At 33.7% G+C, this 14,193-nt stretch overlaps 1 protein-coding gene across 1 annotated transcript in view; it reads right to left on the bottom strand.

The window, feature by feature from the left end:
* Positions 1–220: 220 nt before the first annotated feature.
* Positions 221–14,193, bottom strand: part of LOC102802797 (lethal(3)malignant brain tumor-like protein 4) — a 54,006-nt gene continuing 40,033 nt past the window's right edge. The window contains exons 9-19 of the mRNA XM_085493231.1: positions 13,831–14,065; positions 10,626–10,717; positions 9,946–10,177; positions 9,729–9,814; positions 8,311–8,564; positions 6,925–6,999; positions 5,785–5,967; positions 4,912–5,103; positions 3,712–3,776; positions 3,173–3,405; positions 221–2,821 (exon numbers count right to left, since the gene is read on the bottom strand). Coding sequence (XP_085349357.1) covers positions 2,690–2,821; positions 3,173–3,405; positions 3,712–3,776; positions 4,912–5,103; positions 5,785–5,967; positions 6,925–6,999; positions 8,311–8,564; positions 9,729–9,814; positions 9,946–10,177; positions 10,626–10,717; positions 13,831–14,065 — 1,779 coding nt within the window. The 3' untranslated portion in view covers positions 221–2,689. The remainder of the gene's footprint in view (positions 2,822–3,172; positions 3,406–3,711; positions 3,777–4,911; positions 5,104–5,784; positions 5,968–6,924; positions 7,000–8,310; positions 8,565–9,728; positions 9,815–9,945; positions 10,178–10,625; positions 10,718–13,830; positions 14,066–14,193) is intronic.

Here is a 14,193-nt window from a genome sequence, read left to right as displayed (position 1 = left end):
ACAGAAGATGGGACAATTCCGACATAGAAGAACAAAAACTTTGGTATACACAGGAGTCTGTAAATGATACAATGGAGGTGCAATCCGAAAATAAATAAACACTTCTTCTTTCAAGGCAGTTGATTGGTCAACATAAACAAAGGAATAAAATTGGTTTGATGCTTTGAGCAAATTCACTGGGTATTAAAAATCTATGAACCTGGCAGAGAATCTAAATCAGTTCTACTGTTCTTTCGCATGGATTTTATTTAGCAAATTTTACGCATCAACAACATTAAAAAAACGTCAAATAATGCACTTGAATACAGCACCCTAGATCAAAACATTTTTTTCTAATAATGTAAAAATCCTTCTACAGCTGATACAGCATACCGCAAAATTTTTACAATGCCAGTAACAAGCGTTTGGTTTAAGTAATGGTGGTTTTTTCAAAATGTTTTCAAATGCAGATTTTAAAAAATTACATGTATCTGCAAAATACAAATAAATAATGTTCTATTTATATATTATCTAGTGTTTTAAGTTATGCTTGTCATTATCCACTATGCATGTTAAATTACTAAAATAAAATTTTGAATGGCTCGTCATTTTCTAAAGTGTCAGTACACACAGAATGTAACCCTTTCATACGAGTGAATAAAAAAACAAGATGGTTACATGGTTTTATAAGAAAAAGCCATCATTGGGCAAGGAATGAAGACAGAATTCAGATATGCAAAACATCGCTCATTCGTACTTCTAGATCGCTTAGCGATCTAATTTTTTCATCACTAATCTGCAGTCATTATCAGCTATAAAGTACTATTTTTCCTATGTTTTACTTCAAGCCATCATAAATCATTGAAAATAAATTCCATACAAAACACCCAAAAAGTCTTTTCAGTGATTAATTCCAGCTAAAATAAAGTATTTTACAGTTTACTATAGAAAGGTTTACTACTGTTTGAGGCCGTCCACAAAGACACGATCTCCATGAAGGCACTGTGACTTAACAACCCCAATATATACTAAAAATGTTTGCGAATCCTCAATTTAACAAAGATTTAACATCTCATGCAAAATGAAAGTTTGCAGTATAAAACTATATGTACATTCAAACAAAAATTAACCATAATGACTTAAATTTGCTTCAACTTAATCACATTCTGAAATTAAAAAACAACAACATTGCAATGATATAATATGGGGAGTAGGAAATACTGTGCAATACATCTTGGGATATTTTTTTTTTTTTTAAAAAAAATGTATATAACACTAGTATGGGTATTGCACTGATCAATGTCTGGAAATCAGAATCGTAAAACTAAAGGAAATGCATATAAAAGATATCATCATTATACACCCTTATATATATACATGAATATTGTGAAATACTCCAGTACTATATTTTAGCTAGAATTAATTTTCACTGAAAGGAATGTTTGGGTGTTCTGTATGAAATTTATTTTCACTGTTTTTTGACAAGTTGAATGTAAAATATAGAAAAACAGGTATATTCGCTGGATTTTACTTTCACTGAATCATTCCTTCAGCGAAAATTAATTCCAAAGAAGATAGATTATTTTACGCTACATAAAAACCAAAACCATATTTGAAACCTATTACAATCTGTTGATCTCACATGTATCAAGTCCATTTCAGTTAGAAATTATAAATTCAGAACTGAAGTTGACAAGTTGAATGTAAAATATAGAAAAACAGGTATATTCGCTGGATTTTACTTTCACTGAATCATTCCATCAGCGAAAAATTAATTCCAAGGAAAATAAAGTACTAGTATTTTACATCACATAAAAACCAAAACCATATTTGGAGCCTATTACAATCTGTTGTTATCAAATGTATCAAGTCCATTACAGTTAGAAATTATAAATTTAGAAACACCAGATTCAAAACAGAATCAATCAAAATCATCTCAACACAGTTTGATTCAGATGTTTAAATACGGCTGTCCTATATGCTCTTCAAAAATGTCTATTCACATTGCCTGTAGACTTTCATGAGCTGTCACTCTAATAAAATCTATACATGTGACGTCATGAGAACTTTATCGAAAAATGTTATTTCAATGGGGGAGAACTTCAGCGAGCCCCTATCATTGCTGCCAATATGCAATCAACAATATTTCAAATATCAAACATGCAAAGAAACGATAAAACATTTCCACTAATATTTCACTAAAATGTCATTAGTTTTTACTTGTATCGTACATTATGATGTATACTCATGATTATGACGAAGTGTTAAATCTAAAGACAAAGACCTGGAAACCTAGTGTCAATATTATTACACTGTACTACTGTATAGTTTTATATACAATTCATTTATCTGACCAAGTGTCAATCATAATGTTGAACTCTGTACAGTCATTAGGAATCAAGATTCTATTTACAAATTCTTTCATCCAGCCAATCAGATCTTTTAACCTAAGGCCACCTAGGTTGTTCATGTAATGTTGCATGGATCCCCTAAAACGGTCCCAAAATGCAACCAGTAAATGCTGTACATTATTGCATTCCATAATCACTGTATAAACTCTTTGATAGGTCAACTGTATTTGCAATGAACCATGGGTAATTTAGCTAACATAAAAATCTGTTCATATAGCAGTCTGACTGCTTGCAATGCCAGGATCATTGTTGACAAAATAAACCAAGAGATTATTTTTTGTTAGAATAAAACTAATGTCTCATACTGTGTCATCGGAGCTTTTTAATATAAGTATGGCGTTGTAAATTTTTAACGCAGGTCCAAGTTTGATACTCATTATCTTCACAATATCTGTCTGGGTCAGTAGTAAGAATGCTTCACCGTCGATTTGCTGTAAAAAAAAAAATATTTATATAGTTGGGAATTATAACAAAACATGGATAATCGTTAAAAAGCACTTGTGAGAACTGAGCGTGTCTGCGTTCTGATCCTCTGATCTCTTACTGTTTATCAATCGGTCTTGACATACTGGTAGATCACATTTATTATTAGTATATTGTAGCTGCAATTTTTTCTGCCATGAAAATACTGATGACTGCCAGGACATGTTTTTTTTTGCAAATTATTTAGTATTTTAGGATAGAAAAAAACTGATTATACATATTAGCTAAAAAAAAAATGTTTGACCAAATAAAGAATCTTAGAACATCCTAAAACTGTATTTTCTCAGCAATAAAATTACCTCTTCTGCAAACTTCTGTGCATGTTCTTCACATCCTGGTAATTTTTTCACAAACTCTGACACTTGATCCGTAGACCACTTAGAGACTTCACTGGCTGTTATATCAGACACCCCAGGTAACAGTTTAGAATGCTGTTCCCAACAAAGTGGTAAATCTTTAGCAGGATAGGGAGTCATTGCAGACATAAATACAGATTGGTGAAGTTGATTGTGTAGATTGCTTGGAGACCCGTCTGTAGAGAACAAAATGTGATTAGCTTTAGCCACAGTGGTACTGTCTAGTTATGCCTAGTACTAACTAGTTAAACCTGGTAATGATTATTATTATTATTATTAATGGAACTGACTAGTTATGCATGGTACTGAATAGTCATACATGATACTGACTAGTTCTTTCAGATACAGACTACCGTAGTTATGCTTGTCTAATTATGACTGTTACGTCAAAGACGACTAGCAGGAACTCAATAGTTATACACGATAATGACTAGTTTATTCAGGTAAAGAATATTTATACCCAATGCCAACTACTCACTCACCTTTTGACTGATGTTCATGGTGTATTTTTCCATCTGAAGATCTCATCATTTTATCTCTGTGGTGTCTAGCATAAAATAAAGAAATAGAATCATAATTTTATTCCAACATTTGCAGAAAAAAAAACAAAATAGAAAGAATACGAAACCTGGCAAAACATTACTACCGGTATAGTATATCATGTTTGCACTCATGATTGTGATTGCTCAGAACAACATTTTTTCTGAAATTTCAATAAAAATCTGGAGCCAATAGAAAATTGTGTCGAGGCAAAATATTGGATCAAAATTTGACGGAAAAAGGGTTAATAAAGAATAACAGATAAACTCACCTAATTTTAAATCTGTTTTATCAAGTTCATATGAAAGAAGAAAAAAAGAGGAAATAGGGAAAATGTTTAAAAAATAAAATATTTACAACCATTCTTGTCTATTTATATTAAATAAGAATAATATGCATAAACACCACCTCAAAGAAATTTTGTGCCAGCGAATTTGGTATCCAATAACATAAGAAATGCTTGACATTTTCAGCGGTAAATTTTTGTTCACATTTTCTGTAATTTTCACGGAATTCAATCTTAGTTTTGGATCAAACAAAATGAGACATTGCTTCTAGTTTTTGATAAAAAAATTTTTGCAATTTTGGCAACATCTCATAAACAGCTATAACTGAAACTGATTTGAGGATGGTGCCTAAAGTTGCCTTTGGTGCTCAAAAGGTAAAGATCATTTCACACAATTTGTGAAGTGAAATTAAGCGCCCAGCTGATGAATAAGTAGGGTGCACATACACAGAATAACAACAGTCACTGAAGTGATACAATAATAATAAACAATGTATATAATATATTGCATGCACACCCATCACATTAACCTTATTATACTGAGAACTTTAAACCAGGACATGCACAATGAGAGTGAGTCTTAAGATACTGTTTCCATGGCAACTCACATAAAGATGAAGAATATTAGGCAGAGCACCATCAAGAATAATGCCATGCATAAATAAAACATATTGATATGATATGATACATTAAACATAGAGCACAGGATAGAGATATAGGTTATTGCCTGACCAAATATGTCAGAAAACAAAAATTACTTGGACCATGTGTTGATCAATCGGAATTTGACATGGCAGTCACATGACTACCAAGCATGATCACATGTCCATACATTTTAAAATTTGAGGGTACTTACTTCGGTCTTCGTCCTCTTCCTAGGGCGATACTTTGCGTGTTAAAAAATAAAGTGGGTTCGTCATTTTCTGTGAAATTTAATTTTATTTTACTCATGTTTTTCTCCGCGAGAGGGCATCCTGACACTCTATGGTGCGCTGTATATTTACCAGTCACATGACCTGATCCATCACAACCTGGTGTTGGACATTTCCTGGTAGAATCAGACAAAAGTCCAAGATCAAATCATGTTGACAAACGTATTGTGAAGGGGACAAACACCAGAGATTATGGATAGAGGAACAGACGCTCAAACTAACATAAGGCAAGCCTGTCACCAAAATCTCAAGCATTCAACCCTGAAAACATTACTACAGCACTAAGCAAATACCACTTAGATTTAAGGTGTACTGACGCCAAACATGTGCGAATCTATATCTGAATGGTAAGCTCTAGCAAGTTTAACTCGTAGGTGTATGTATAACACATAAGAGTAGGTAGATATAGGTAGATTGCTCTCTTCAAGCAAATGATCTAAGGCGTAGAGTAATATTCATTGCTACTCCTACTAATGCCATGTATTGATTTTACACATTGCAGGCAGATGCAGTTTTCCCGATTTATTTCTGCCACCTGAGGAGATTCTCAGGCAATGTGTTAAACATATGCATAATGTCTGAATACAAAGCATGATGAAAATAATTTTATAATACAGTCTATCATCAATGTGGTAAATTATAAAACTGTATTGCCAATTGCTAAACGTAGTTCACTATTTAATTCGCAAATGAACTAAGGTCAGTACATCTTTAATATTAACTATGGAGACATTTTGATAGAATGAAAGCGAAAGCACACCAAACATGCAAATTATTTAAAGACAAATTTCACTTACTTGAGTTCAGGTGACTGGGGTATTGGTAGGAATATTGGTTTTTTATCTGCTAAGTTTTCGTTAGCAGCTGCTGCCGCCGCCACTGCTGCTGCTGCTGCAGCGTTTTTAGGATTACCTCCCAGTCTGTCGGGCAATGCCGAGTCTTTGTTCATATTGCATTGTGAGTAGGGGCAACCGAAAGCACTGGAATAGAACGTAAACATAGCAATTACGATAAATTGATTGTGTTCCTAACAAGTGTCTGTTTGTGCAATGATCCAATTTGATTTGTGTTTAAATTTGCACTATGCCATTGTTCACAGTAAACTGTTTTATGATTTGATGATTTTGTGGCATTTGTGAAAACAAAATTTGGCAGAAGTCAATGACAATTTGAGTCATGAGACACAGGAGGAATTTTTGAAAACTACAAATCAGCGATCCATTTTCCTGTCAACAAATATTGTAGTCTACATGCATTGTGCATGTTGCATGAAACTCAAATCAAACACAACATGACCTAATGACTGGGCACTTGAAATATGTTCTGATAGATTTTTGAAAAGGTGAATGTCATCTTAATATTTATATATCATCGGTTTTTGTGTCTATTTCACAAAATATCCAACAACTTTCACCATCAAAAATGTTTGGGACAATAATAATCATTACATACTAGTTATATTAACATGGTATTGTTGTCAGAACTGTCTATTTGTGCTGTTTTCTGGTTTGTTTTTACTTGCATTGCATGCACTATGCGCTACACGCTGTTCAAAACACAAACGATGCTAACAGTAAAAACAGTACAATGTCAAATAAAACCTTTAACTATGACCAAACATGACAAATAATTTTAACAATTTTGTGGATTCATAGATTGTCTGTGAACGTGCAAAATGTTTTTAGCAGATCCCTTTAAACTGGCCGCTAACAATATGTAAACACTTGTTGTGTGAGCCCTCAATATACATATGTACAGACTATAGGGCTACTTTCACATTCCTACTATTATTTAGAAATGATGTGGCTTTATATTTATTGTAAATTGTTATCGTTATTTTGAAGGCAACAGAATAAATGGCACACTGTTTACAATGTTCTGTGATACAAGTGTAGACTTGATGACTGGCTTAGTTTGAGATGAGTTGAGGTGATTACCTATGATGTCCTGTATACTTAGCACCTTTAATATGGCCAATACCTTTACATCCTGGCGTAGGACAACCAGATTGGCTGTGGAAATAAAACATTGTATTATTAATAGAAAAGTATCCACCAATAGCAGAGTTAGTGTCAGCCTACCATGTAGTGAGCCGAGAAGTAGAGAAATTCAAAACCAGCGAGTTCATGTTATTTGTCCTCCTACTCAGATACAGTTGACTGCAAGGAACATTTTATTTGTGTTGTTTTTGAACTGCAGAACTATATAATTACCCCTATTGATTAATCTTCCAAGCCCCCCTCACCCAAAGAAATAACCCATCCCCTTTGTTTGATGAGCTTTATGAAACATAATGTCTCTCTATAAATCAGACCCTCCAACAAGGAAGGTGGGCAGGCCTAAAACAACATGGAAGAGAACAATGAAAAAGGAGAGAAAGTTGGATGGATGGAAAACTTGGAATGAGGTCAGGGGAAGTGCACAAGACAGATAGAACTGAAGACAAGTGTTATGGCACAAAGTGGATAGATGAAATGAGATGATAAATCAGACCCTCCAACAAACCTTTTTTTTATTATAGAAAATTCATTTTTGTGTTTGGTGGCTAAAACTACATGGTACCCAGAAGTGAAAGTAAAGAAATCTTATTTTTTGACAATCAGGAGTCTCTTTTGTGAATAATTCAGTTGATTCAAAACAAACATTAACCCTGCTTTAATATAATACAATATAACTGTTATGACTGTGAGACTACTAGGGCTATCATCAATCTTAATTAATGTCGAAACTAGTTGCTCACTGAGTGATTGACAACTCATCTTTCCTGCGAGTATCTAGCCTAGATTTTAGGCAGTTAAGAGATAGAGCAAAAACAATGCTATAATAGCTAACTGTGTTTACAGAGCTTGATCTTAAAGTAAAATTCAAATGTATGGCCACTGGTAGTGATAATTAGGGGCTAGCCATGGATAATCAATGCTATGTAATAGACCATTTTCCGTTCACTGCGAGAATCGTGCGTTATGCGTGAAATCGAATGTAAAAACAGGACAAACAAAGGTCATAGCGTCGTCAAACATCGTGTGGGATTCGACAAACGCAAAAGCATTTCGGGGGACATTTTCATGCTTAATAATGTGCTGTACACATTTGATGATAGACAATTTCGATTAAGTAAGGGTATTTGAAAGCAATATTTCTCTGTCGAAGATCGGCCTGTCGATGTGAACTACGAAATTAAGAAATTCGAGTTCATAATCAAATCGTTCGATTTTTGCGGCAGACGTTCAACACGCGTCTTTCATGCATCTCGCGAGATCTCGCAATGTACGGAAAATCACCTATTCATGACGTAATTTTAACGTCTTGATTTTTAAACTTACCCCGGTGTTACAAGTAAGTCAACTGGATTGATTGGAGGTTGCAAAGGATGTCCTGTTTTCACACACCAAGTAGGGGGATGGATATCACAACTATCATCATCAACATAATAGTCATACTCATCTGACCATCCATCAAAGTGTAGTCGCATACGTAGGTTGTCCACCTCGGTAATTGTCGCTACACGAATTAAAGTAGGATTACGTTTATCTACGGTTTCCAATCGCATACCAACTTGAAAGCCAGCTGGTTGTCTCTGTAAGCAAACAAGATTTCAAATCAACTTATTAATATTCATATTTTAAGGGGGTCAACAACTGTAAATTTTAATACTGAAAATATGCAAAGTTTAGACCATTTTCCGGTCACTGCGAGATCCAGCATTAAGCATGAAATCAAACAAAAAATCATTGCATCAATTTAACAAATTGTTGTTATTTGTTCCCTCGTCTAATAATGTGCTGTACACATTTGACGATGGTCAATTTTGCTGAAGTAAGGGTATCTCAATGCCATATTCCACTCTGAAAGCTCAGCATGTAGACATTGAACTATAAAAAAATATTCCAGTTCAGTAATCAGTTTCAGCGGATGTTAATTCCCAGGCTTTCACCAATAATGCAAGATCTCAAACTGAATTGAAAATTATCTATTCATAAAGTATTATTGTGCCCTCAAGCGGGACTGAAGTTCAAACAAGATTGTATATGGCTTTAGGTGACTTCTGAAAGTGCAATTATGTTGTAGCTTCTGCGTGAATTCTTTTGTTTTCACACTTTGTTATAAAACCTGAATTTTTTGTTGTTACCAAACAGAAAATTTCTCAACTACAGCAAAATATAAATCAAGGGAACTTTTTCAATGTATGATTTTTCCATCAAGTTAATGACATACAAGGCAATGAGGATAACTAGTTGCTTCGCAATATCTCTCTGTGTATCATAATGACTTAAACATATCATAATGACTTAGAGGACACACTGCTGATTGTTAATGTGCGTTGTCGATAACTCCTGCTGTACTGTCTTCGTCCATACTTTACAGTATCCTCGTAATAACCTTATTATTATAATCTTTTCCTCCCAAGAATACATCATGGGAATGCCGAAATCCAAAATGTTTAGAACATATTCAGCAAAACTTCTTTGTGTGGAGTCCGGTCAAACCCTGGTGGCAGCCATATTTGTTTTTATTATTAGAGGATGCTTGCATGCATAATCATTCCATATTTGGAATTTGCATTTCCTAATATGGTAGGATGAAATTACCCAGTGCAATACTACAAAATTAACTTCTGGCATTACGGTGACAGATGTATAATAATATCCATTATTTCATGGACGAAAAGTTTTGCTATGTGAATAATTTTAGTAGCTTCAACTAAAATCTTTAGTTGTGTCATAGTTGAAAGATGACTCACCGGCTTAAACGCTCTGGCAGGAACTTGAACAGATTTAGTTTTATTCAAGTAGTCCATCCACGAGAAATTCTCTGGATCTGGATGATCTGGAAAATAAATGACCAATTGAATGCGATTTCCTTTAAACAAAATGGTTTCATGTTTTTAATGACAAAATAGCAACAGATCACAAGATTGTGCACGATCTTATGTTCGCGAGGACACACCATCAACTTACCATTGGGAGGTGTTAAAACTTTTCCGTTTTCCTGACACCACCCCACTGGATGTAAATAAGGGGAGGATGGATCAGCCCAGTAGTCGTACGAATCATCCCAAGCATCAAAGTGTACAAGAAAACGATTATCCATGACATCTGCAATGGTGGCAACACATATCAACATTGGATTCTTTTGATCAACAGCTTCCAATTTCATTCCTTTTCGAAAACCATGTGGTGTGACAGAGTCCTACATATATGACAATGACAGCAGGTTAAAATGAGAGCTTTGTTTCTCCTCATTGCGTGCGTCTCGCGCATATTTAATGCAATATTGCTCTACCAGGAAGTTACCAGCCCTGTATTAAAGATTAAATTACTTCCATTCCCACAAAAAGTATCACAAAAACAATCAACATTCTGCTGAAATACCCGGCACAACACAAAGAAGACAATGAACATGTTTCTAAAATCACCGGGTAGGTAAGTTTTAAATTTACCAACATAATTGGAAATTTACATGTCTTGGTCACATGACTGGCAGTAATTTCAATCACTGGCTACACATAGGTCCTAATTACCTTTATTTGAAGAATTAATGGGAATCTGTTTATCATGAAGATGCTAGAAAATGCAGATTATGGTCTAAATGAAACAGTAACTTTTTTTTTTATAGATTTATTGGAACAACAACTTACAAACTTAGTATTTCTGAATACATGTTTCGGAGCAGCTTGGGCTTTAGACAATTTCAGATAACTTCCCCAGTTGAACGTCTCACTTGTAAACCCTGTAAAAAACAAAAATTTAATATGAACCACTTTAGTTTCATCAAATGAAATTTTAAAACCATGAAGTCAGAGATTATGCTAAATTTACATTGCCATCAAATTGTCTTAAATGGTTTTCAGTTTTCCACCCACCATGACAAGCAGCAAAGCTTAGATACTATGTAGAAGACAGAACATAGAAGAAAATTTCTAAAAACTTATGAATTGATGTGTAGCACTACAGAAGCACATGTCAGGGAACCGTAAAATGTTATATTTTGAAAAAGATGTGCCCCATGCAGTGTGTGTTGGGAATGAAATAAGTGTGCAAGATGAACATGTGTTTATAATAAAAAAATATTTTACATGCATTTTCATGTCATCCCAGTGCTGACTTAGATTAAAATAACTACATGTAGTACAGGTTATTTTATTTTAAGACTAAACAAAAAAAATTTATGTTTCAGATCAACGTGCGCACCACCAAAAATCCTGGGTAAGATTTTAGCAATAACAACAAAATCCACCCACCACCGAAGGCCTTAACTAGATTATCTTTGCAATAAATATAATTTTGTAGCATATTTTACCCAATCATAACAGATTTCATGCAAATCAGAGACAAATGTATTGTTCATTTAACCAGATCCTTTTTTTTACTCATTGACTTATCAGTAAAAATACATTAAAGGCCAAGAAAAAAAGAGACTCATCAATTTTACAAATGCAATCCATAATTAAGTATTTTTATTTTTCTAATTTACTAAAATATCACCAATCACCGGGAACACAACAAACACCAAAAATGTTTTGTTTTTTTTTGTGTGTGTTGGGAATGAAATAAGTGTGCAAGATGAACATGTGTTTATAATAAAAAAATATTTTACATGCATTTTCATGTCATCCCAGTGCTGACTTAGATTAAAATAACTACATGTAGTACAGGTTATTTTATTTTAAGACTAAACAAAAAAAATTTATGTTTCAGATCAACGTGCGCACCACCAAAAATCCTGGGTAAGATTTTAGCAATAACAACAAAATCCACCCACCACCGAAGGCCTTAACTAGATTATCTTTGCAATAAATATAATTTTGTAGCATATTTTACCCAATCATAACAGATTTCATGCAAATCAGAGACAAATGTATTGTTCATTTAACCAGATCCTTTTTTTTACTCATTGACTTATCAGTAAAAATACATTAAAGGCCAAGAAAAAAAGAGACTCATCAATTTTACAAATGCAATCCATAATTAAGTATTTTTATTTTTCTAATTTACTAAAATATCACCAATCACCGGGAACACAACAAACACCAAAAATGTTTTGTTTTTTTTTGTGTGTGTTGGGAATGAAATAAGTGTGCAAGATGAACATGTGTTTATAATAAAAAAATATTTTACATGCATTTTCATGTCATCCCAGTGCTGACTTAGATTAAAATAACTACATGTAGTACAGGTTATTTTATTTTAAGACTAAACAAAAAAAATTTATGTTTCAGATCAACGTGCGCACCACCAAAAATCCTGGGTAAGATTTTAGCAATAACAACAAAATCCACCCACCACCGAAGGCCTTAACTAGATTATCTTTGCAATAAATATAATTTTGTAGCATATTTTACCCAATCATAACAGATTTCATGCAAATCAGAGACAAATGTATTGTTCATTTAACCAGATCCTTTTTTTTACTCATTGACTTATCAGTAAAAATACATTAAAGGCCAAGAAAAAAAGAGACTCATCAATTTTACAAATGCAATCCATAATTAAGTATTTTTATTTTTCTAATTTACTAAAATATCACCAATCACCGGGAACACAACAAACACCAAAAATGTTTTGTTTTTTTTTCCCTCACAATTCATTAGAAGGTTATTGGTTCAAGATTGAAGTGCTAAAATTCTCATCTATTCTCGGGAGCGAAGCTACGTCACAGAACATTCCATGTTGCTAAGATGTGCCCCATGTATTTCTATGGGCCACTGTGAAACACCAAGCAGTGAAAACAGCTAAAGTTGAGAAAACAGCATAATTTTAACTACGAGACAATCTTGAACAACAAAATTTATAAATATTGTATATGTAGGGGTAATCTTATTACACTGTTCAGTAGAATCTCGATAACTAGCCAAAATCACATTTTTTTTCCCCCGACCATTGCAACCACAGCCAGTGAAAATGTCTGGATTTTCACTCCAGGGAATAGATTAAATTAATTCTGACTTACATGTTGAATTAATAGCTAAACTAACATGCTAGCAAAAAAACACGTCTGGTACGGTAGTATTGTACATTACAATGTGTCAATAGATCAATGCTACCAGATATCCACATTGACCACCAGAGGGCAGTATTTATCTAACTTCACATGTGCTCCTGGTCAATACTATTATTGTTTACACGGAATGATATAAAGTGTGAAAACAGGCATTTAGTATTTTACCTCATCCATAATGATTTTACCATAATGTAGTATAAAACTGAATGATGATACATCTTAACAAAATGCCTGTTAAATGATTAGAGTGCTCAAACAGAATGTATTGAGATGAGTCCAATTGCAAAACAAAAATACGCACGTGTCTATGACGACTAATTATTGTTACGACTTTAAAAATTTATCGGCTCAGACATGTTACGAAAATGCCTATGGAATAGCATTTTTTAATTACCGATGAGTCAGACATTTAGTACTAATTTTGGAGCATTTAATTGAAAATGTAAATGGCCACCAGTCAGCCATCCAAGATCAAATCACAAAACAAAAGGGTATGTCTCTGTAAGGCATGATGTGATATTTTGTGCCAAGTTTGATTGAAATAGGCCCCTGTATGCCCGGGATACAAGTCTAGATAGTCAAATGCACAAGGAGCCAGAATCATTCAAGTTTAACATCATGGCAGCTACTGCCATAGCAACACTGAGATAAGATTCAGTCACTAACAAGTCAATGTATATAGAAACTCACCACAAACTGATATTCCATGGAAAGCAACAATAAAATGAAATTATTTGCATAATATTTTTGAATATTTAAAAAAAATTAATAAGATAAATATGTAAGCAATAAACATAAAGAACGAACGCATTTATTATTTGCTCACAAATCATATAACTTACCTTTAGGTGGATGTAATTTATGGTCATTCTTCTCGCACCATCCAACAGGACGAATGTCCGGAGAGTCAGCGTTTACCCAGAAGTCATAGCACTCTGAGTAGCCATCGAAGTGTAACCGCACACGATAACCACGTGTTTCAGCTACACTTAGTACACAGAACATGGACGGATGTTTGGGATCTATCCCCTCTAGCTTCATACCTTGTTTGAAACCATTTTTACTGCAGGGAAATGGCTGTAAGAGGTGAAAACATTGTGATTTCTATACCTTATTAGAAACGCATCTAAAAAAGAATAACACCAATCCCGGTACATCAAAAAGTAGCATTTATTGTATGCATTAAAGTAGCATTAGATGAAAAC

This window comes from Saccoglossus kowalevskii, chromosome 18, assembly GCF_978046115.1.
Source record: "Saccoglossus kowalevskii chromosome 18, keSacKowa6.1, whole genome shotgun sequence".
In the NCBI taxonomy this organism is placed as follows: domain Eukaryota; kingdom Metazoa; phylum Hemichordata; class Enteropneusta; family Harrimaniidae; genus Saccoglossus; species Saccoglossus kowalevskii.
Note: the sequence above shows the minus strand (reverse complement) of the source record. Positions and strands in the feature narration are given on the sequence as shown.